Raw genomic sequence first — 21,656 nt, forward strand, 5'->3', positions numbered from 1 at the left:
AGGGGAACTCTCCTCCACTGCTGGTGGGAATGCAAGCTTGGAACATGGCTATTAAAATAGCATGCAACAGTTTCTGATTGGCTACTGTGTGCCAGGTTAGGAGGCTGGTTTGTATTGTTTTATTTTGAATTTCACTATTCCCTTGTCTTATTATATCCCTACTCATAAAGACTGAGGGGTGAGAAGGTTGCACATGGCTCCACAGCAGGTGTTAGAGTTAAGACTTAAAATGAGGCTTTTATTTGCATCCAGAACTGATGTTCCTAGCTACTTTAATCTGGCTAATAAGAAATGTGCAGGCCAATTGGGCAACTACCCAGCACTTGGGAAGTGGGTCACAACCTTGAGGCCCACCTGGGCTAACCAGTGAATTCCAGGGTAGAGGAGAGAGGGCAGGAGGGAAGGAGGAGGAGAGGGGGAAAAAAGGTGAGGGGTAAGAACACTAGTCAAATTATTACCTCACTATATCTGCACGTTAAATGACCACAGCAGTATTTTAATATACCTTACTTCTACAGTTAAAGGATCAAAATCCAAGTCGTCAGAGGCTGACGGACCCCCCACCTGCTGATATCCTTGAAGAAGCGTCTCTTGTTCCTGTATCTCTTTTTGGATTTGTTTCAGTTTTTCTCCGGTGATGGGATCCGAGGTTTCTCCAAGCTGCAGCCATCTCTGCTTTCTGCTTGTTTCTTCAAAGCTACTTAACTTCAAGAAAATGGAGAAATCGTTTTATTTGTGCAGGGAGATGAACAAAGAAGTGAGGGTGATAAAGAGGTTCTCAGACCCAGATAACCTCCGCCCCTGACCATCTGGGAAGTGCTGTGACCACGGTCAAGCCAGCACGGTGGCTTTCTGGTGAGAGAAGAACCCACAAACACGGTGACTCTGGTTCCAGACCTTCTAGAACTGCAGTTCTTGCTAAAACTCTCACTTCTCTGAAGGTCAGGATGAACTCACCGATTTGTGTCTAAAAGAACAGTTGACCCAGGAAAATCATCACAATGGGCCACGTTTGACTTCTCCATGGTTCAGTTCACTCTGGAGAGAACCAAGAACCAAGTCTGTACTGTATGCGGCACATACATCAAGTTGAACAGCTCCAGGCTCCAGGATACCAAGAAATTTAGTAGGAAACATAATTGGGTTTTGTTTTTGTTTTTTTTTTCTTAAGAAATAAGGCTGGGTGGCAGTGGTGCTCACCTTTAATCCCAGCACTCGGGAGGCACAGCCAGGTGGATCTCTGTGAGTTCCAGGCCAGCCTTGAACAGAGGCTGATCCAGGACAGGCACCAAAACTACACGGAGAAACTCTGTCTCGAAAAACCAAAAAAAAAAAAAAAAAAAAAAAAAAAAAAAAAAAAAAAAAAAAGAAGGAAAATTACGAGTGTTTGGTACCTTGGCCTGAAGAATGTAATTTTCTTGGTTCAGTTTGAAGAGCTCCTCTTCCTGATGTCTCTTTAGATTTTCCAACGTGTTCTCCAGCTCCCTCTCCTTTTCTGAGAATGTAATTTTAATTTGCTCAATTAGGGCTTGTGCACCCCTCCATTTTTCCTCTGCGTCCTGAGCTCTTTTCAACATTAGCAATTCTTTCTCTCTGTTCCCGCCAGAGGATCCTGAAGGTTCCTTTCAAAAAGAAGCATGACTTCATTACCCTAGTTGTATGGTTAAGACTAGAACACAAAAACAGAAACACAGAGACTGGGAACAACATGGTTAATAATGCTCTATTACAAAGAAACCAATAAGAGCAATGTGAATAAGGGAAAGAAATCTCCTATTTTATTTGTACACATTAATCAACTTCAATTGTCATATTTTCTTACAGTGTGCAATGAGTATATTCTTTATTTATAAACGAGTTTTAAAATGATTTTAAGATATGAAAATTATTAATATGAACTTCAATACCTACAGTCTGAAACTGGACAGAGGAGTCAGCTGTGGCATCTTCAGGCCTCTTAGGAGTAGCTAGGCTACCTTCACTTTGGGGGGATGATTTATTCAAAGCTGCAGGCTTGATGAGTTTTGTTCCAGATAATATTTCTAAATATTATATAGATAACAGAAGAAAGCATCATAAAAGGAGGGTTGAATGTGCATTCAGCAATGATGGACATGTGGCAATATGAGGACAGTGGCAATGTGGAGGTAAAATGTAGATCATTACATGGGCTGAGACACCACACCACAACACTGCACCCCAGCAGCCCCCCACTGTACCCCAGCAGCCCCCCACTGTACCCCAGCAGCCCCCCACTGCACCCCAGCAGCCCCCACTGCACCCCAGCAGCCGCCCACTGCACCCCAGCAGCCGCCCACTGCACCCCAGCAGCCCCCCACTGCACCCCAGCAGCCCCCCACTGCACCCCAGCAGCCCCCCACTGCACCCCAGCAGCCCCCCACTGCACCCCAGCAGCCGCCCACTGCACCCCAGCAGCCCCCCACTGCACCCCAGCAGCCGCCCACTGCACCCCAGCAGCCCCCCACTGCACCCCAGCAGCCCCCACTGCACCCCAGCAGCCGCCCACTGCACCCCAGCAGCCCCCACTGCACCCCAGCAGCCCCCCACTGCACCCCAGCAGCCACCATAATCAACATCTACAGATGGGGATAAATAAATGTGAGGGGACTGTGGAGCAGGGTAACTTCAAGACTTTCCCACTTTTAAACAAATTCTTCTTTAAGAGGGTCACAGTAAGGATGTCCACATGATGAGTCAGAAAGAGCAGCTGGTAGTATGAAGACTGTTAGTTCTGAGTCAGTGTGTCTTGAGCACTCTTTTGATACTCAGTGTGGGACAGGGTATCACAGCATCAACGGAGCAATGTACATCGTGGGGGACACCACAGCAGTTAGCTTAAGTCTGACTTCAAAGGGTAATAGTACTGTTATAATGCAATAGCATCATCTAGAATTAGAAAAGAGTGTGACTAATATATATTTGGTCTAATTTTCTGCTTTTACAGTAACTTCTAAACTCTCTAAAGAGAGAAGAAATTCTGAGGCCAGTATGCTATTCAGTTAGCAATAAGCATTGTAGGGGAGATGCTTCTGTAAAATCTTAAAGCCCACGTTCAAATGTGACAGGCTCTATACATTCCATAAACATTACCCAGATGCTTTAAAGGTAAATAAGTAACTTCAAATTTTATTTTATTTTTAATAATGATTTCCTGATTATTGGTTTAAATGTATTTTTTAAATTAAAAATATCATCATATATTTGGAAAACACAGATAAGCTAAAAGAAGAAGTAATTCAAGAGTTCCTCATAGAAAGATTCATTTCTATCTTTTTTGTAGGCATATAAAGGTTTTCCTTATAGTCATCATCATACTTAGTGTGTTTCATGTATTTTCTAAAGAAGTTTCTTAAAGCATTCATAAAAAGATCTAATCATTGCAGATAAACATATGATCCCTTCCAATCATTGGCAGGTTATACCATGACCAAGGGCTAGGTGTGTCCTGCCAGCACATGACTGTTAGGACCAGACAGCCCAAAACAGGTGGTTTTGTGTGTATAAGTGTAGCCTACCAGTCCTTTTACAACAGAATTTCCATTCCTGAATCTTTTTTCCATATATCTGAGTATGCAATGTACATTGTTTTGCACCATGTTTGTGTCTGGTGCCCACAGAGGCCAGAAGGGGGCACTGAATCCTCTGGTACAGGAGGTCCAGACAGTTGGGAGCCACCATGTGGGGTGCTGGCAACAGAACCAGGTCCTCTGTAAGACATCTACCCGGTATTTCCCCCCATCCCTTACCTAAGAAAGAAAAATTCTTAATATGAAATTCAAACAGAAAAACACTGCAGAGTTATAACCCTGAAGCCCTCTTTGAAGAAACAATGCATTAATAACATTCAATCAAAAAGAAATGAACCAAAATAATTCCACAGTGGAGCCACAATCAGTAACAGATGTTCAAAGATCCCTTAATAACCAGAAGCAAGAACTAAATCTCCAAACTGAGAGAGATATGGTTGTGAGAGAAAATATACCTTGAAAAAGTAAAACCACTGGTTGACTGGCATGGGGAAGGACAATATATTACTTCATATTTCCTAGAAGGGAAGGAAGTGTTTGGCAATACATAAAATTGAAAATAAAGCCAGGAAACAACAATATAGCTTTAGCAATCTCTCAGAGGTTATCAAAATCTATTTTCTTAAGGGGATCTCTTAGAACATGTAATTTTTTAAGGATGAAGTGTATCTCCTTGGAGATTTAAGTAACCTACATCTAATATATTTAAAAAGAACTTCTAGGGGCTGGGGAGAAGGTTCTTCCAGAAGACCCAGGTTTGATACTTAGTGCCCATCTGGTGGCACACAGACGTCTATAATTCCCGTTCTGGGAGGTCCAACGCCCTCTTCTGGGCCTCTCATGTGCCAGGCATGCATCTGGCATTTTCAGGTATTACTCTTAGAAAACATTTAGTCTATTTATCTACTTCTACTCTCTACCCACCCATCCATCATCCATCCATCCATCCTTCAACTCGCCTACCCGCCCATCCACCCATCCACCCACCCACCCACCCACTCATTTTCTCCCCTCATTTAAGCACTCAGCACTGCACAGTATTCCTTGTTACCTTTCCTTTTTCTTATTTTCCCCTACTTTTGAATTTTAACTCATCAGCAAGTTTTCTTTTCATAACAGTATTACTTTACAAATGAAAATATAAACATGAAATGCTACATAAAAGGTAACTGGAATAAAAAGGCTGCCCCACATAGCCAGTCTGCCAGCCACTAACCCCCACTTCCCACTAACAGACACCTAATTCCGTCACAATCAGCAATGTGCTTAGCTCAACATAACTGTCCCCCGCCAAACTGTATGCAAACTGGGGCGGCTACACGTTTGAGTCAAACGCTGGAAGCAAAAGTCTCCTCAGTAAGTGTTTCAGGGAAGAGATTCTAAGAAAACGCTAAGGATTTGGCTGCTCTACTGTTGTTCACGGACATGAACATGGAGACAGACATCATTTTGTAAGAATGGAGACAGAGGGAACTGCAGAAATGCTTCAGTGATTAAGAGCATGCATTTTTCCTGCAGAGAACCTAAGTTTGCTTCCCTAAACCCACACCAGGGGGCTCACAATCACCTGTAACTCCAACTCCAGGGCATCTGACACCTCTGACTTCGATGGGTACCTGTACTCACATGCACATAACCCCACACAGACACACTCTCTCTCAAAAATAAATCTTACAAAAAAGACAGTAGTCACACTGTACGGATTTTGCAATAAGGAAGAAGGGATCTGGTTCCTTTCCAGCTGTTATCTCTCAACTCCCTATCTCTGAACTCACCGTTACATCAAAGAGAAAAGACTTTCATTTGGTTAAGCAACTGGGCTTATTTTTTTTTAATTCTAATCAATGTTGATCTGAATTGCATTCTCTACACTAGTTTGCTTCCCAAGGAACCCAACCCGTAACAATCACTCCAAAAGAATTACAGCTCTGAGTAAAACCAAAGCCACTCTGGGCAGAGCATCAATAAAGAGACAGATACAAAAACCACACTTAACAGTCTAAAGAGAGATTAAAGTAGTTCAGTGAAAGAACAGCTAGACAAGGTCCATTGTTGTGGAATAGTAATTTAACTAGGCAAAGATGTGTTACATTTGTTTATACTGTGGAATATTACTTTAACTATGTGAAGGTGTGTTATATTTGTTTCTGCTGCATTTATTTAATTATGTAAAGATGTGATTGATCCAAAAAAAAAAAAAAAGATGAATGGCCAATAGCTAGGCAGGAGAGGGATAGGTGGGGCTGGCAGGCAGAGAGAATAAATAGAAGGAGAAATCTAGGCTTGGGGGCGAAGCAGGAGAAGAGAACAAGAAAGAAAGAGAGGGAGATGCCCGGGGCCAGACAGTCAGCCGCCAGCCAGGAGACACAGAGTAGGACATACAGAAAGAAAGGTAAAAAGCCCCGAGGCAAAATGTAGATGAAGAGAAAAAGTTAAGTTTTAAGAGCTACCATGAAATGAGCCTAAGCTAGGGCCGAACATTCATAAGCATAAGAAGTCTCTGTGCCATGATTTGGGAACTGGTTGGTGGTTCAAAAGAAAAAGCCTGGTACAGTCTATCACTGCATGTTTTATTATAAAAATGAATAATGTGTTTAGATTCTGAGAGTCACAAATACTGCAAGATTTTGAAATATGGAAAAACAAGTTTAGAATATTAGTTAACTTTACTCATAAAAAATATATATTTTTTAACATTTACATTGATCTGTCTTCATTTGCAATGATTTCAACATACTCAGGTCCTGGCAACCCCTTGGCTTTGGTTTGTAGATGTATCCAACCTTCTTATTAAATAAGAAACACAGAACCAATGCAAAGAAGAAAGCCAAGAGGTCAGAGCTAAGAGCTAAAACCTTACCCTTCCTCCTGCGGTGGTCCTACCTCTCCGAACCAGAGCTACCCCTGTGTTAAAGTCTTTATATAGAGTTCCTGTCCTGCCTTCTCATTGGTTGTAAACCCAACCACATGACCGCCTCCTCACAGCCTGTCTGTATAGGCCTCCAGGTTTTCCATGATTGGTATTAAGATTAAAGGCATGTGTATCCAATAATGGCTGTATCCCTGAACACACAGAGACTTACCCAGCTCTGCCTACCAAGTGCTAGAATTACAAGCGTACGCCACCACTGCCCTGCTTTCCTATGGCTTGCTAATAGCTCTGATCCCCAGGCAACTTTATTTATTAACATAAAAATAACATTTTAATACAAATAAAATATCACCATATTGGTTCCTTAATGTTCCTCCCCTCTTAGCTGCTCACTCACACTGGCATGATCTCGGTTCTCATCACCAATCATGCAATGACCTTCTAACCTCCAACTTAGTAATCTCTTGGACGCCTACTTCCCATCCTCCCTTCTTTCCTCTTCACTGCTATCTAATGCCATAGTGTTTGATTTCTGAGAAGACTGAAGCAACAGAAGGAACATCCAGATTTTCTCCCTTCCACATCTAGCCAACTGCCAGCCTGTGCTCTCTTCCTGTGCCCCCACTTTTCCTAGAACTCAGAACTGTCCATGTTCCTAGATAATGCAGTCCTATTGTGTACCATTATAGGTCTTCTAAGCCAAGGGCACTGCCCTGGCTTCCTTCTATCTACTACACCATCCGTTCTTTTTCTTTCCATTCAATCTTTCTTAATGGCACACATATAGTCACTATAGTTACTAAGAGTAAAGCCACAATTTTCTTTTTTAAATTTTTAAAAAAAGACTTATTCATTTATGTACTTATGTATGTGTTTTGTCTACATGTATATCTGCACACTAGAAGGGAGCATCGGATTCCATTATAGAAGCTGTGAGCTACCATGTGAGTGATGAGAATTGAACTCAGGACCTCTGGAAGAGCAGCCAGTGCTCTTAACGACTGAACCATCTCTCCAGCCTCTTCTTTTTTTTTTTTAATTTAAAAATATTGTTATTGTGTGTATAATATGTGTATAAGTGTGTGGAGGTATAGAGGCCAGAGGACAACCCTTAGGAGTTGGTTCTATCTTTCACTTTCATGTGGGTTCTAGGATTAATTCAGGTTGCTAGGCAAACATCTTTACCCACAGTGCTATTGTGGTGGCCCCCAAGGCATCTCTTAACTCCTCTTCCCAAGTCAGCTACACCATCTTCCATCTTTCACAGGAACTTTCCTCCAGAACATTCTATTACTTGAAGCACTAATTCCATCCACATCCTCCCCTACACTCCCATTCAATCTGCCTTTCAGTCAGTCAGTGCTGCAAGGGAACTGACCTACACTGCTGAGGACCACCAGCTGGCTATAACTGAAGAGCAGTTCTCAAGAGTCCAGTTTCTTCCCCTGTGGGCAGCAAGCGGCAGAAGAGACCCCACTGGGGATATAATGTCCCTAGACGGAAGGTTCTGTCAGGGTTCCCTGCCCCACTCTGCCAGCTTTGCAGATCCCCTTTGTCCTGTTGGATCTGCTAGTTGGTAAGCTGTTTGTGTTTACCCTCCAGTTACCCTGTCATAGCTTCAGGTGTCGAAAAACACAGACTTAAGGGTCATATGGAAAGAAGGAACCTCAATTAAGGAATTGCCTCTAGCAGACTGGTCTGTGGATAGCATGTCTGTGGGGCATTTTCTTGACTGCTAATTGAAGTAGAAGGGTTGGTCCACTGTGGGTGGTGCAACCCCTAGGCCGGGAGACCTGGGATGTATAAGAAAGGTAGCTGAGAAATCCAGGGCAACCAAGTCAGTGTGTTCCTCGGTGGTGTTTGCTTCAAGCCTCTGCCTTGGCTTTCCACCATGAGGGACTGTAGCCTGTAAATTAGAACAACTTCCTCCCTCCCTCCCCAGGTTGCTTTCGGTCATGGTTTTGTGTCATAGCAACAGAAAGAGCTCACAAGAACATCCTCAGAAAGTGTCACTGCTTAAAACAAAAAAAATGCCTCTTCTGGTCTCAGTAAGTTCTCAAATGGTATCCTGAGTCTATACTTCCTCTTGAATGCCAGACTTTCAATCTAACTGCCTTCTCCTCATCACTACTTGTAAATCAAAACAGTCATCTTCAAGTCAGAATCTCTCCTTCCTTTCAGCCCAAAAATTTACCTCAATTTTCCTCACCCCAGGGAGGGGCAGCTCCATTCCTTCAGCTGCTTGGACCCAAAACTGCGGCGGCCCAACCAGATTTTTATATTATCAGTTCTACCTTTACACATCTTTTCATCAACCACTTTTCACTGTCTACATTGCCACCATCCTAGGTCAAAAGCTCTAAACCACACTTACCCTAAAAGGAATACCCAGTTCTTTAATATTCTCCTCCATCAAAACAAAGAAAATGAAATAATATGCTATATGCATCAAACTCTTATCTTGAAAAGAATGCATTCTCACCTTTTCTCCTAAACTGATTTGAGGTGGGAATGGACCTCACGTTTTTACTTTTTGTATTATCCTTCGAAGTTTTCTTTTCAAGAGCAGAAAGTAACTGGAGTGGTGAACTGGGTCTGCCGTAGCCTGAGCTCCGAGTGGAAACATACAGTCCACTCTGTGGCTTTCTCTTAAGCAGAGGAGGTGCACTTCTGACCTTCTTGTACAGAACCTGTTTGCCAGGTACAGGTCCCTCTTTCCCAGCGCTGAGCCGAGTCCTGGAAGTCTGTATAAAACAAGAAAAAACTCTTTAGTATGGGAATGAACTTCAATGACTGTTGTTGTTAATGAGAATTTAACACATGGCAAGACTGTGATTGGCAAATAATTGAGGATTGTGAAGGGCAAACTACTACAGCAAGGTTCTCTAATTTATTAGAATTTCGGTGGGTTGAAGCCCAGCTTCAAAGTTAGCATTAGGACAAAGTACTTCAAAGCAAAATAAGCTTGCTGGAAAGTAAGGTGTGTGTAGTTACTAGAATAATGAATACATCAAGGAGGAAGCGATTTTGAAATGACAACCAAAATTATCATTTCAATTTTGTTTGGATTTAAGGGACATTGAAAATATCAATACTCTGATGGCTAGTGAACCGTCAGCCTGACAGAGTCTGGTTGGGAAATGGCCTGGGAGCCTGTGGTGAGAGGTTCTCCTGACTGGTGAGAAGGCTCTCCTTTCCCCGACTGGGACCCTGGACTATACCAAAGGGGAAAGGAACTGTGCTACATCTGGGATTCATTGCTCTCATCTTCTCCCATGTGTGCTGCCTTGACCTTCCTATCACGACAGGCTGCACTGTGAACTGTGAGGCAACAAACCCTTTCTTCCCCAAGTCACTTTTTTTCTAGAGTATTTCATCACAGTAACGAAAAAGAAATACAGCACATTGTCTAGATGCTTTAAAGCAAATATAAAGTTAGAAGGTAAAAATAGAACACTGGAACCATGGGAACTATAAAGCAGAAAGATAAAAACAGAGAAAGAAGAACACTGAATTGTGCCTTTCGTTACAGTTGCTAATCACAATCCTATAAAATGCCAACTCTTCTCTGGTGCAGACTATGAGGAAGACGAGCCATGAGCAACGCACTCACGCAGAGACTAGTTTCTGAAACTATCCAAGTCTTAAACTAGTTACTCAAAGGAAAGAGAGAGAAACGAAAGGCAAGAGGAAACGGATATTGCTATACTCAGAGATCAGTGCCTAGTCCAACTGTTATCACAGGGGGCCATCCAGCAACCTACGGAGCAGATAGAGACCCACAGCCGAACACTAGACTGAGCCAGGGGAACCCTGCGGAGGGCAGAGGGAGGGGAGGGTGCAGAGGCCAGAGGGGTCAAGGACACCACAAGGACACGGCCCACAGAATCAACTAAGCAGGGCTCATAGGGGCTCAGAGACTGAAGAGACAATCATGGACCCTGTATGGGTCTGAGCTAGGTCCTCTGCATATAGGTAGAGTTGTGTAGCTGGGTGTTTTTGTAGGACTCCTAACAGTGAGATTTGGGGGTGTCTCTGACTCATTTGTCTGCTTATGGGACCCTTTTCCTCCTACTGGGTTACCTTGTCCAGCCTTGACATGCGGGTTTGTGCCTAGTTTTACTGTAACTTGTTATGCTGTGTCTGTTATATCCCTGGGAGGCCTGCTCTTTTTTTGAAGAGTAATGAAAGAAAAGTGAATCTGGGGGAGAGAGAGAATGTAGAGGGAGTGTTGGAAGAATGGAGGGAGGGAAACCTGTGGTTGGGATTTAATGTATGAGAGAAGAATAAAAGAGAAGAAGCAAGTGAATGTTATGGTGGCACTTTGAACTTGGAGACTGGCTGTTCTGGTAATAAGTGCCATCCACAGATGGTGTCATCAGCCCCACGAACTCAAGCATATACTTCTTACCTGGTTCTTTTTGTCATCCTGAGGTAATAGTGAAGGGTTAACAGTTGTTTTTTTCCTCAAAATCTCAAGGTACATTTTGTCCAAATGCTCTTCCATACCAGTTGCTGCCGGACAGCCGCCGCCCACGCTGGTACGCACTGTCCTGCGTAAAGCCGCACTCTCGCCGGGTTCGTGGGGAAATGGGCTCATGTGAGTGAGGTCTTCAGTCACAGTGTTCGCGTTCCTCTTAAGGGGTACAGAGCTCACAGAGTCCCCTTCTTTACTCTCAGCTGCTTTCTTAAGGCTACAGACGAAGGGAGGGCACAGTATAAACTGCACGCAGCATAATTCCTCAAGTTCCATGGCTATCCACCCACATTTGTACAGACATAGGAGCTGTAACTCTTCAAATAAAGTTACAGTGTTAAACACGTCATACAATACAACGCAATACCAGTTAGTCTGGGACGCTCACAGGTTATCCTGTAACTGTTTATACTTTTTTCTGTTCTTTTGAGTCAGGGTCTCATGAAGCCCAGGCTGGCTTCTAACTCACGTTTTAGAAGGGGATGCGTAACTCCTGATCCTCCTGCCTCCACCTCTGAGTGCTGAGATTATAAGCATGTGCCATTATGCCCGACTCATTTCAGATAATTTTAATGCAGCACAATAACTTTTACCACAACTTCTTATTAAATCAACATGTATTTGGTTTTTTGTTTGTTTGTTTGTTTTGTTTTTTAAGACAGGGTTTCTCTGTGTAACAGCCCTGTGAAGCATGATCCTAATTAGTCTTATCAATAAAAACCAGGAGTCAGATATTGGGATAAAGCTGAAAGATCAGAGAAGCAAAGGAACACAATCACTTCATACCTCTCTGAATCCTCAGACCAAAAGGGCCTGAGATCCCGTCTCCATCTGCCTTATATTCCTGTTTCTACCCTCCCTAGTGCTGGGATTAAAGATATGCACCACCACCACCACCACCACCACCACCACCACCACCACCACCACCACCACCACCTGGCTCTGTTTTTGTTTTATACTGGCTCAATCTCCTGTAGCCCAGGGTGGCCTTGTACTCCTGATCTTCCTTGCTTCCTCCTTCCAAGTGCTGGGATTAAAGGTGTGTGCCACCACTGCTGGCCTCTATGGTTAACTAGTGGCTAGCTCTGCCCTCTAATCTCTAGGTAAGCTTTATTTGTCAGAACACAAACAGAATACCATACAACAGCTCTGGCTGTCCTGGAACTCCCTCTCTAGACTAGGCTGGCCCTGAACTCAGAGAGATAACACTTGCCTCTGCCTCCAGAGTGCTGTGCCCCCACTGCCTGGCTTATATCAACATGGATCTGAAGTAGGGGAATTTTTTATATATCTCTGTAAGACTCTATATATATACTATAATTTATGACAAGGAATCACAGAGTGTACCAAAAAGCATAGAAATAACCACAGCGTAGGAAAATTTCAAAATAAAAACATAAAAATCACCAGGATTTTAAAATTAGAGCATTTACCATTTAATGAACTGAAACAAATTAGACAAGTATTAAAAATGTCAGAAACAGGGGCTGGAGAGGTAGCTCAGTGGTTAAGAGCACTGCTGCTCTTGTAGAGGTCCTGGGTTCAGTTCCCAGCACTCAGAGTGACTCATAACTGCCTGTAGCTCCAGTTCCAGAGGATTCAGTGCCCTCTTCTGGCATTTTATGGGTATCAGGGATGCACATGGTGCCCTGAAATAATGCACTCCAACACTGATATAGATATTTTTTTTTTTTTTTCAAGACAGAATTTCTCTATGTACAGTCCTCCTGGAACTTGCTCTGTAGACCAGGCTGGCCTCAAACTCAGAGATCTGCCTGCCTCTGCCTCCTAGTGCTGGGATTAAAGGTGTGTGCCATCACATCTGGCTATATCTTTTTTTTTTTTTAATTTGGGAACTATATTTCCAGAGAATATCTTATATTTAGTTAACCACCAGTAAGCCACAGGGCTTTAAAAATGTGAATATATTATGATTTGTGATTGAAGAACATTTTAAGAGGCTACCATTTTTATACTATGTAGACAAGCTACTCAGTAAATGCTGGAAACTTCTAAAGTACTTGGAGTCAGAGGGAAATACATCAGCTCCTTCCTTGTCTAGATGCCAATCCAAACTGTTTCCTGTTCTTGCTGGGTACCAACTCAGCAGCATTTCTCGGACATTTATTAATTCTTGCCATTAGGATGTGGGCACTAGCATGGAGGGGCTTTAGGTGCCAGGAAACTGATGGCAGAGGCTAGAGAGAGGCATTTTAATGCAAGACACTTGCTCATCTACCACTTCTAACTTCCTATGAGGGGCCCACATGCCACACCTGGAGCAGTAAGAGGAATAAATGGCTGGAGAGGAATAATGATACTATGTGCTGGCTATTACTGGCTGTTTTCAGTAAGAGCTTATGAGAAACCGGATGACCTGAGGACAGATGGGCTCTTCCAAAGAACTGACAGAACTGACAAGGAATACTTAGAAATTTAAGATCTATTGGTTTTACTTGTCATGTATACATATCAGCAAAGGACTCACTCCGGAAAGATGGTATGAGAAATAGAATTTCATCAGATTTTTCAATTGAAAGAGTGCTGAATGTTTCTCACAGGGCCATAGCTCCTGTGTGTTCTTCACATGGGGTTACTGTTCCCAGAGGGTCAAGAACCAAGCACCTCAAGTAGATTTAAAATTTCATCTAGCAAAGAACTTTGAATCTGGTTACTGGCACATGGAGCTGACTGGAGCAAGACAGACAAGAAGCCACTGAAGGCCACCAATCATGGTCAAGAGCAAAGCAGAGCAGAACAACTCCCCAGAGCCAGAAAATGGGAGTCCCAAAACTACCTGAGGCAGGAAGGAGACTGAGAAAAAGCATGTCACCCAACAGGGCATGTCCTCCTCACAAACCCACTTTGGCATTTGTTGATAACCTGAGATAAATCCTCCAAGGAACAGGAGCAGCGGCTATCCAGAGCAATATATTCATAAGTAGTTCTGGAAAAGTGCAATGACCCGATCTGGCAATCCCATTATTTATGATTTTTAGAAGGTCCTTTTGGTCTTTCCTAAGTGGTTACACTGACGCTCTGTTTCCCGCAGACTTTCCGTTTCTGAATGGAGCCAGTACCATTATTAGATGCCAGCTGGGGGTAAGAAAGCACATTACCCATCTTTTCACTCATGGACTGGTAAAGAATCATACCCAAACTGGAGAGGGCTGTGCTTCACTAGGGTGTCATGGCCTTTCAGATGGCGAGAGCTCCGAGTAGGACTTTGTGTTAAGAAGAATGACAGCTATTGGCTATCTGGTCATTAGGAGGTACTAATTAGACACTACCAAACTAATACACTTTTCTTTCTAGGCACACAAGCAAATCACATTTCTCACCTTCCTTCAACTGGTTTCCTAAGAGTGTTAGTGCTGACTGACAGAATGCAAGCAAAGTAACATGCGATGTCTTTACTGGCTGGGTAACACGACGGCCTCACAGCTACAGCTGGTGACTGAGGCACTGGGCACTAAATGCCTACGTAGAGCAGAGCCCACCCAGCCTCACTGACTCATGAGTGAGTGAGAAATAACTATCTGATGGTACACTACAAGGACTCCAAGGACTATGTGCTATAGCAGTTAACTTACTTACCTTACAGCTCACTAAGGGCTTTAAATGTTCTAATGGTGCATTACTGACATTTCTGAAATTATTGTCCCTTCAGGTTTTTTTTGCTATGTTTATTTATTTTCCTTGTGTTATATGTATTTGACATAAAATTTATCATTTTAGCCACTGTAAGTGTGCGTTTCAGTGGTAAAATCTGTTCATAATGATGAACAAACTTTACCGCATCTATCCCCATACTCTGTTGAATTGTGCAGTTGAAACTCTAGAAGGATCAAAGACCACCCCGCCCCCACCACTGCCATTCTCCTGCTGCAGCGCCTGCCTTTCTTCTTTTAGTCCTATGATTTTTCTATTTCATGTACTTCAAACACGCAGGAGCATTTGGTGTTTGTCTTTTCATGGCTGACTTACTTCCCTCAGCACAACAGCTGTCTGCTGGCTAGATTTATGTCAACTTGACACAAGCTAATGTCATCTGAGAGGAGGGAGCCTCAACTGAGAAAACGCCTCCCTAAGATGGGGCTGCAGGTAAGTCTACAGGGCATTTTCTTAATTAATGATTCACGGGGGAGGGCCCAGTCCACTGTGGGTGGGACCATGTCTAGGCTGGTGGTTCTATAAAAAAGCAGCCTGAGCAAGCCATGTAAGTAGCATCCCTCCATGGTCTCTGCATTAGCTCCTGCCTCTAGGTTCCGGTCCTCAAAGTTCCATTACAATAGCTACCAGGTGGTGGTGAGGACGGGGGTGGGGAGGGGCGGGGTGAGTGGGGGTGAGTGGGGGTGGGGGGGGTGGGGGTGGGGACTAGAATCCTTGTGCGCTACTGGTGGGAATGTCAGAAAGTACGGCTGCTGTTAAAAATAATTTCCGTTCATCACAAAGAGTAAAAGCAGATTTCTGTGTGAGCCAGCAATTCCCTTTATGGGCATATACCTTGAATAACTGAAAACAGGTCTACTCTTCAAGAGTTGTTTGTTCTCAGCTTTTAAACAAATGTAAAAATGTATGTTTTAGAATGCATAGTGCTAAAATAATTTTACATATAAGAAAATCCCTCAAACATCGATGAGAGTGCAGGGTTCCCATTACAAATGCCGACTAGCATTGGAGAAAGCAGTGTGAGTGCCAGACCTAGCATTCGAGTGGGCGATTTTAGTGTGAGCTTCACTGTGTCATCTCCCCTTCGACTACAGTAAGTGTGGAACAAGGCCAAGAAACCACAAGCAGATCTACCCAATGAGAACACGGCAAAGGTAGGGGCTCAAAAATGTATCTGAAAACGCAAATGAGATGCAGACAGGATGATTTCATGAAAATAGTTCATTGAATCACAGACTGAACCGTGCAAGTGGCTACGCACATGGGCTGTGTTCTCTGATTACAGACATCTGACCTTGGACAATTACTTTAACCTTAAACCTCAGTTTTCTTGTCTGTGAACTAAGGAAAACAGTGGGCTACATTCAGAGCTGCTGGAGGGCTGAATTAACACACATAAAGAATGTGCAATTCTTGTTCACTATTGTCATGTAAAGCACGCCAGGTGCCAGCATCAGCATCAGCATCATCTGGCTCTAGTTAGATCCAGTTAATTCAGAGTCATCTTTGAGAGAGGAGTCTGAAGATGCCTGTCCTACATGTTATAAGGACGTGAGGGAGAGGATAGGATACTATAAATGCTACCTGAATGCAAAGTTGTCTGCAACAGGTTACTCTGATTGTCATCCTGCGCTGATGAACAATGGAACCCTGTGCACGCTGCCACTAAACACTGGAGCTGGAGGATTTCCACAAAGCCAATTTCTCTCATGACCTCAGAGCTAGCCCTGTGAAATGACAGCCAGCTGGTGACTACGTCAGAACTAACTGATTCCTATGATTCATATAAAAATACAATTAATTTTCCCAATGGTGAATCAATTATCCATGTGTCATTGAAAGATGAGGAAATCATATTTTCAGTGAAAACATTAGATCTGATTAATGGCACCGACTTTCTCAGCAGCTCTTTTTCTTGCAGTACTGGGAGAATTTTGATGGATGGAAGATAGACATAAAGAAATCAGTGGCTCACAGACAGACGTGCAAGCCCATATTTTTGATTAACCGTCCACTAGGAACGGTTCCACAGAACAGATGGTTGAAGGTCCCCGTGACAACACAAGAAGGGAAACAGTGAACACCACTCAGCTGAGCAACCATCCTGCACAGGGCATTGGCAAACCTCATACCTGATAGGTGGCAGGTCAAAGCCACTGACCCCATAGGAGTCTATCCTGATGGGTTTCATCAGCTCCTCTACTGTGGGCAGATCTAAAAGGGGAGAAAAGTAAAATTAGAAACCAAAACATTGCCTAAATTACACATTGAGTGCCACAAAAATTAAAATTTTCTCTACTTCATTTAGTTAACAAAATAGCATGCACAATAAATGAAGTTTGTATCACAAAACTGCACCAGGAACCCTTTCTTTGAACTTATAAAATACATCTCTATTATCTATACCCAGACCTCACATACACACTTGCTATGTAATTTTTTTAAAATCTCAAAATACTATTTTCCATTAAAAAGCATTAATACACACACATATATATATATATATATATATATATATATATATATATATATATATATATATATATGCCAAGGTTGTTGCTTAATTTGGTTAAGGCACATTCATTAGAAGGTGAGCTATATTCTGTGTTTAGTTCTAACTTTGGAGTTAATCCAGGTGAGGTTTCATCTGATCATGCCCTTTATATAATACTGAGTAGCCATCATCACAGCAAACCGTATGTAAAATATGCTTCAATGGACACTGTTTAAAGAGGGCAAACAGTAGAGGTATTCTGTCCATTCATAATCCACCCATCATGTTTCTGCTAAAGCTGTCAGCCTTTACCGGATTCTGTGGTAGAAATGTTCTTTGAAGACTCTTCATTTTCTTGAAGATGATCTTTTCCTGAGTTCTTGACATTTCCCATAGTGCTAGCCTCAATTCTTGGTTCGTCTGTATCCCCCAGAGAATGAGCTATACGACTGTAAGCCTGGTGCAGGGCTTCAGTGTCCCCACTGCTCTGGCCATAAGAAACGCCTGTTGAGATAAATGCGATTCCTAGGTATCACAAGGTGATGTGCACAGGAGAGAGATGAAGCACCGAAGTCATTCCTTAGTCTCTCAGGAATGGTGAACAGGGCTGCAGGACAATGGCAATATTAGAAAAGCAGAGTCGAGCAGAAACTGGGTAGGCTATCATTATGAAGTCACAGCAAGTGAAGACGGTCCTGATGATGTAATTGTCATGGCCTTCTTACTGTCCTTAACCAGCCTCCCTGTGCCGGGTACAACCGTTCTCACACTTCCTAAGTACAACTGTTCTCACACTTCCTAGGTGGACATGTTCCTCTGGAGGGTCCTCTCCTTGCCTCACCACTCCCATTCTCGCACTGCTGTGTGGTACTCTCAGCCTGGGATGGTTCTAATACCAGCATGCTCCTCCAACTCTGCAAACCCCTGAGTGTTCCATCATCTTGTCGAAGCTGCTCTGACTCAGAGCTGTTTCCTGATGGTCAAGCCCGGTCAGGTGTTCTTTCTGGGCATCTGACATTATCCTTTACCTGGCCGTTGTTTCTTTTACACCTTTGCTTCTCCCTGTACTTCCTACCACTCCAGTCAGTGCGTCTCCATTCTTATTATCAATGGCCCAAGAGTGGTCTATCTCTAGTCCTCTTTTAAAGCCCTCTGAAGACATTTTAAAAAATCCAATTCATTCTTCCCTTTCTCCTCCCCTCCATCTTCCCTTTGTTTTAAAAACTTTATTATTATTATTATTATTATTGGATGTATATGTATGGTATACAAATGTATATGTATGGTATACAAATACAAATTACACAGTGGAGGTTAAAGGACAACACTGGAGTTGGTCCCCTCTGTCTACCTATGTTGGTTCCCTCTGTCTACCTATGTTGGTTCCCTCTGTCTACTTATGTTGGTTCTCTCTGTCTACCTATGTTGTTTCTAGAGACTGGCTCACCAGGCTTGCATGGCAAGTACCTTTGCCCACTGAGCCATCTCTCTAGACTCTTCCCTTTCTTTTTGGAGAAAGGGTCTCATATAGCCCAGGCTGGCCTCAAGCTTGCTATACAGCTGAAGATGACTCTGAACTTCTGATCAAGGGTTGGAATTAAAGGCATGCACCATCACGCTTGTCTTAGAAAGCACTGGCGGCTGAACCCAGGGCCTTGTGAATACCAAGCAAGCATTCTTACAAACCAAGCTGTGTCTGTAGCCCCCAGCTAGTTTTAGCTAGCCCTTCACCTTATCTGTATGCCTGCTTCAGTAGTCCTAAATCTACATCTGTCATCACTCTTCTGAACACCAAACTCTCTAAAAGAGACAATGCACTTCTAACTAAACTCGTTATATTCCTCACTGAAACTTGTTCTGCTCCCGGAATTTTCTATTTTTAGCTAACGACAACATCATTTACTCAGTCACCCAAGCCAGAAACCTTGATGTCACCTCTGACTCTTCCTGCCCTAGTACCCTTCCTCTCAATAGCTGACAAATATTGGGAAAAACTAACGGGAATAATGACCTAATACTTTGATGAATAGTTTCTTAATATTTGACAATTTTAACAGTGGACTTTTCAAAATTAAAGAATAAGCCATAGAATGGGAAAAAATATAAATAGAGCAACCAGTCTCCTCTTTTGACATTTATGATTAATGCTTAAATAATAAAATAAATTATACAGTTTATAGAACCTCATGTTCTATACACAATAGAAACCGTACAGAACACAGCTCGTAAGGGATTTTTCCACATTAAATGTTGTTGTGGGCTATTTTCATTGCACTCCCCAAGACTGACAATAGAGTTTACCTTGAATCAAAGGGCAGAGCTAGCTACTAGCTGACCAAAATCAGCCATAGAGGTTCTGGAGGACCCAGGACATATAGAGAGACACAGGATGTAGTAGGGAGGGGCTCATAAAGATTCTCTGGCTATTGGATTAAGGAAGGAGAAAGAGAGAGGAGGTCACTGGTTGCTTCGACACTGCTTCTCTGGTCAATCAGGTTTGTACCCTGATATCTGACTCCCGAGTTTTTATTGATAAAAGAATAATTAGATAAGGGCTTCAAAATGTAGGAGGGGATGAGTGTCATGGAGGCATGTGTAGTAATGCCCTACAGTGAGGCTTTCAATGCTCCAGGTCACAGTCACCAAGACCGTTTGGAACACATACACAAAATAACAAACATCTTAAACAGAAAAAAGTCTAAAACTAGAGGGTACTATTACAGCAGAGTTTCCAACAGTTAAAGAGCAAGGTATTTTGAAGATGATCTGAGGGAAAGGTCTGTTCTGCTGTCTTTTATGTAGAAGTGAACCTACTCCCCCACTAGTCACACCCACAGGGGGACAATTAAGGAAATAATTTTTATGAAAAATGAAAAAGTATAATGTGCTTTCTTTTTTCTATAAAAATAGGAGGTCACTGAATGAGCTGCTGAATACATTACAGAATGACCTGAACGCTGAGTGGGTGGCAGAGCAGCACTGAACACACCCTTTGTAGACTCCGTTCTCTCCTTCTTCCACCTTTACATGGATTCTGAGGATTGAACTCAGGTTTTCAGGCTTGCACAGCAGGACTTTCTACCTCTGAGCCATCTCTCTGAGCCATGATCTTAACAATGTACTATGCTGTATCCTCAGTAGCTGACCATTACAAGGCTTCATTTTAAAGAAGAGGAAATAGGATAAAGTCATTAGTTGTCCAAGGTCACAGCCCATAAGCAGCAAAGCTGGGAACATGAACACGAATCTGTATAACAAAGTCACACTGCACTCCCAGTGACTGCCTAACAGAATCATTGCAGATTCAAAACCATTGAAACAGGAACAACAAGTGTATTACTACTTTGAGTAATACACTTGTGGTTTCTGAGTCTTTCTTTATAGCCCATGGCAGTGGTTTTCCTATTGTTTTATAATATCAATGTTTCAGGGAAAAAAAATCATAAATCCCCAGATGTTTGGCTGAAATCCTGCTTTGAAAATTAAAATTGTAAGAAAAGCCAATTTAAACAATCAAGTGTGCTACTTCCATAATTCTGTAGTACTCTGCAGAAATCATGTAATAACTCTTGCCTTCTTTACTTGTTTCCTGCACATTTTAACACTCCTCTGATCATTTCCCACACACAAACCTAGAGTACACTCGGAGCAGGACAGCTATAGTTCTACCCTCATCTTTTAAAAGAGCTCATGACAGCTTGCCAAAAACCGTGAGAAGACAGACAGACTGTGCTAGCATGGAGGCGGTATGGTTGCATAAGGCAAGACCAAGAGACGTGCTCTGCAAATACGTCATCGTGGTAGATTTTGGGTATCAATCAAAACTATGTCCTGATGAAATGTCTAACTCTTCATTTTAGGTACTTTTTGTTTTTCTCTATTTGTTTGAGACCTGGTCTCTTTTAAATTAAAAAACGTTATTTATGTGTATTACGTGTACATACCATGGTGCATATAAGGTCTGAGGACAACCTACTGGTCTTCCCCCTGCCCCCTTTCTATCATGTGGGTCCTGGGGGTTGAACGCAGGTAGTCAGGTAGTCAGACTTGGCAACCAATACCTTTACATTGCCACCTCCAAGATTGGGTCTCATTATATAGCCCAGGTTGACCTTTAATTTGCCATTCTCCTGTCTCAGCCTACTGAATGCTGGGATTACATGAGCTTTTCTACAACAAGAAAGTAATTAGTATAATTAAATACAAGATGCTTAGAGTAGGTTTGTGATCGCTACTGTTTTTATCGAAGTGTCTCAGTTTACTTGACCAACCCCCAAGCAAGACAGTTAAAAAGTTCCCATTTGCAACTACTCATGTGAGAAATCAAGAATATATTATAGTCTACATCAAAACAAAATATGCTGTCTGGCGCAATCCTAATTTCATGGAAGAGCCAATTGGCAATAATGATTCTAGTGCTTTACAGTCTGAAAGGGCATTATCACAAAATTGTTACAAGCTTTAAGGAAAATAGTTCAGAATTTAAGGGCATGACCCAGTCTTTTCCTAAGGAGGGAACTATGTAAAGCACAGCTGAGACATATGTTCATTTCTCCTACACATGGTGAACTGAACAGAAAACCATGGAAGGGC

At 42.6% G+C, this 21,656-nt stretch overlaps 1 protein-coding gene across 2 annotated transcripts in view; it reads right to left on the minus strand.

Annotated features, from left to right (window-relative positions):
• Positions 1-21,656, minus strand: part of Cep162 (centrosomal protein 162) — a 70,481-nt gene that overhangs the window by 30,213 nt on the left and 18,612 nt on the right. For both annotated transcript variants that reach the window (XM_052716074.1, XM_052716081.1), the window contains 7 exons: positions 17,376-17,567; positions 16,702-16,783; positions 10,832-11,114; positions 8,903-9,164; positions 1,912-2,042; positions 1,395-1,622; positions 565-705 (listed from right to left, as the gene is read on the minus strand). In XM_052716074.1, the coding sequence (XP_052572034.1) occupies positions 565-705; positions 1,395-1,622; positions 1,912-2,042; positions 8,903-9,164; positions 10,832-11,114; positions 16,702-16,783; positions 17,376-17,567 (1,319 nt within the window). The remainder of the gene's footprint in view (positions 1-564; positions 706-1,394; positions 1,623-1,911; positions 2,043-8,902; positions 9,165-10,831; positions 11,115-16,701; positions 16,784-17,375; positions 17,568-21,656) is intronic.

This window comes from Peromyscus californicus, unplaced genomic scaffold (genome assembly GCF_007827085.1).
Source record: "Peromyscus californicus insignis strain IS unplaced genomic scaffold, ASM782708v3 Scaffold_11__1_contigs__length_118956290, whole genome shotgun sequence".
Taxonomy (NCBI): Eukaryota; Metazoa; Chordata; class Mammalia; order Rodentia; family Cricetidae; genus Peromyscus; species Peromyscus californicus.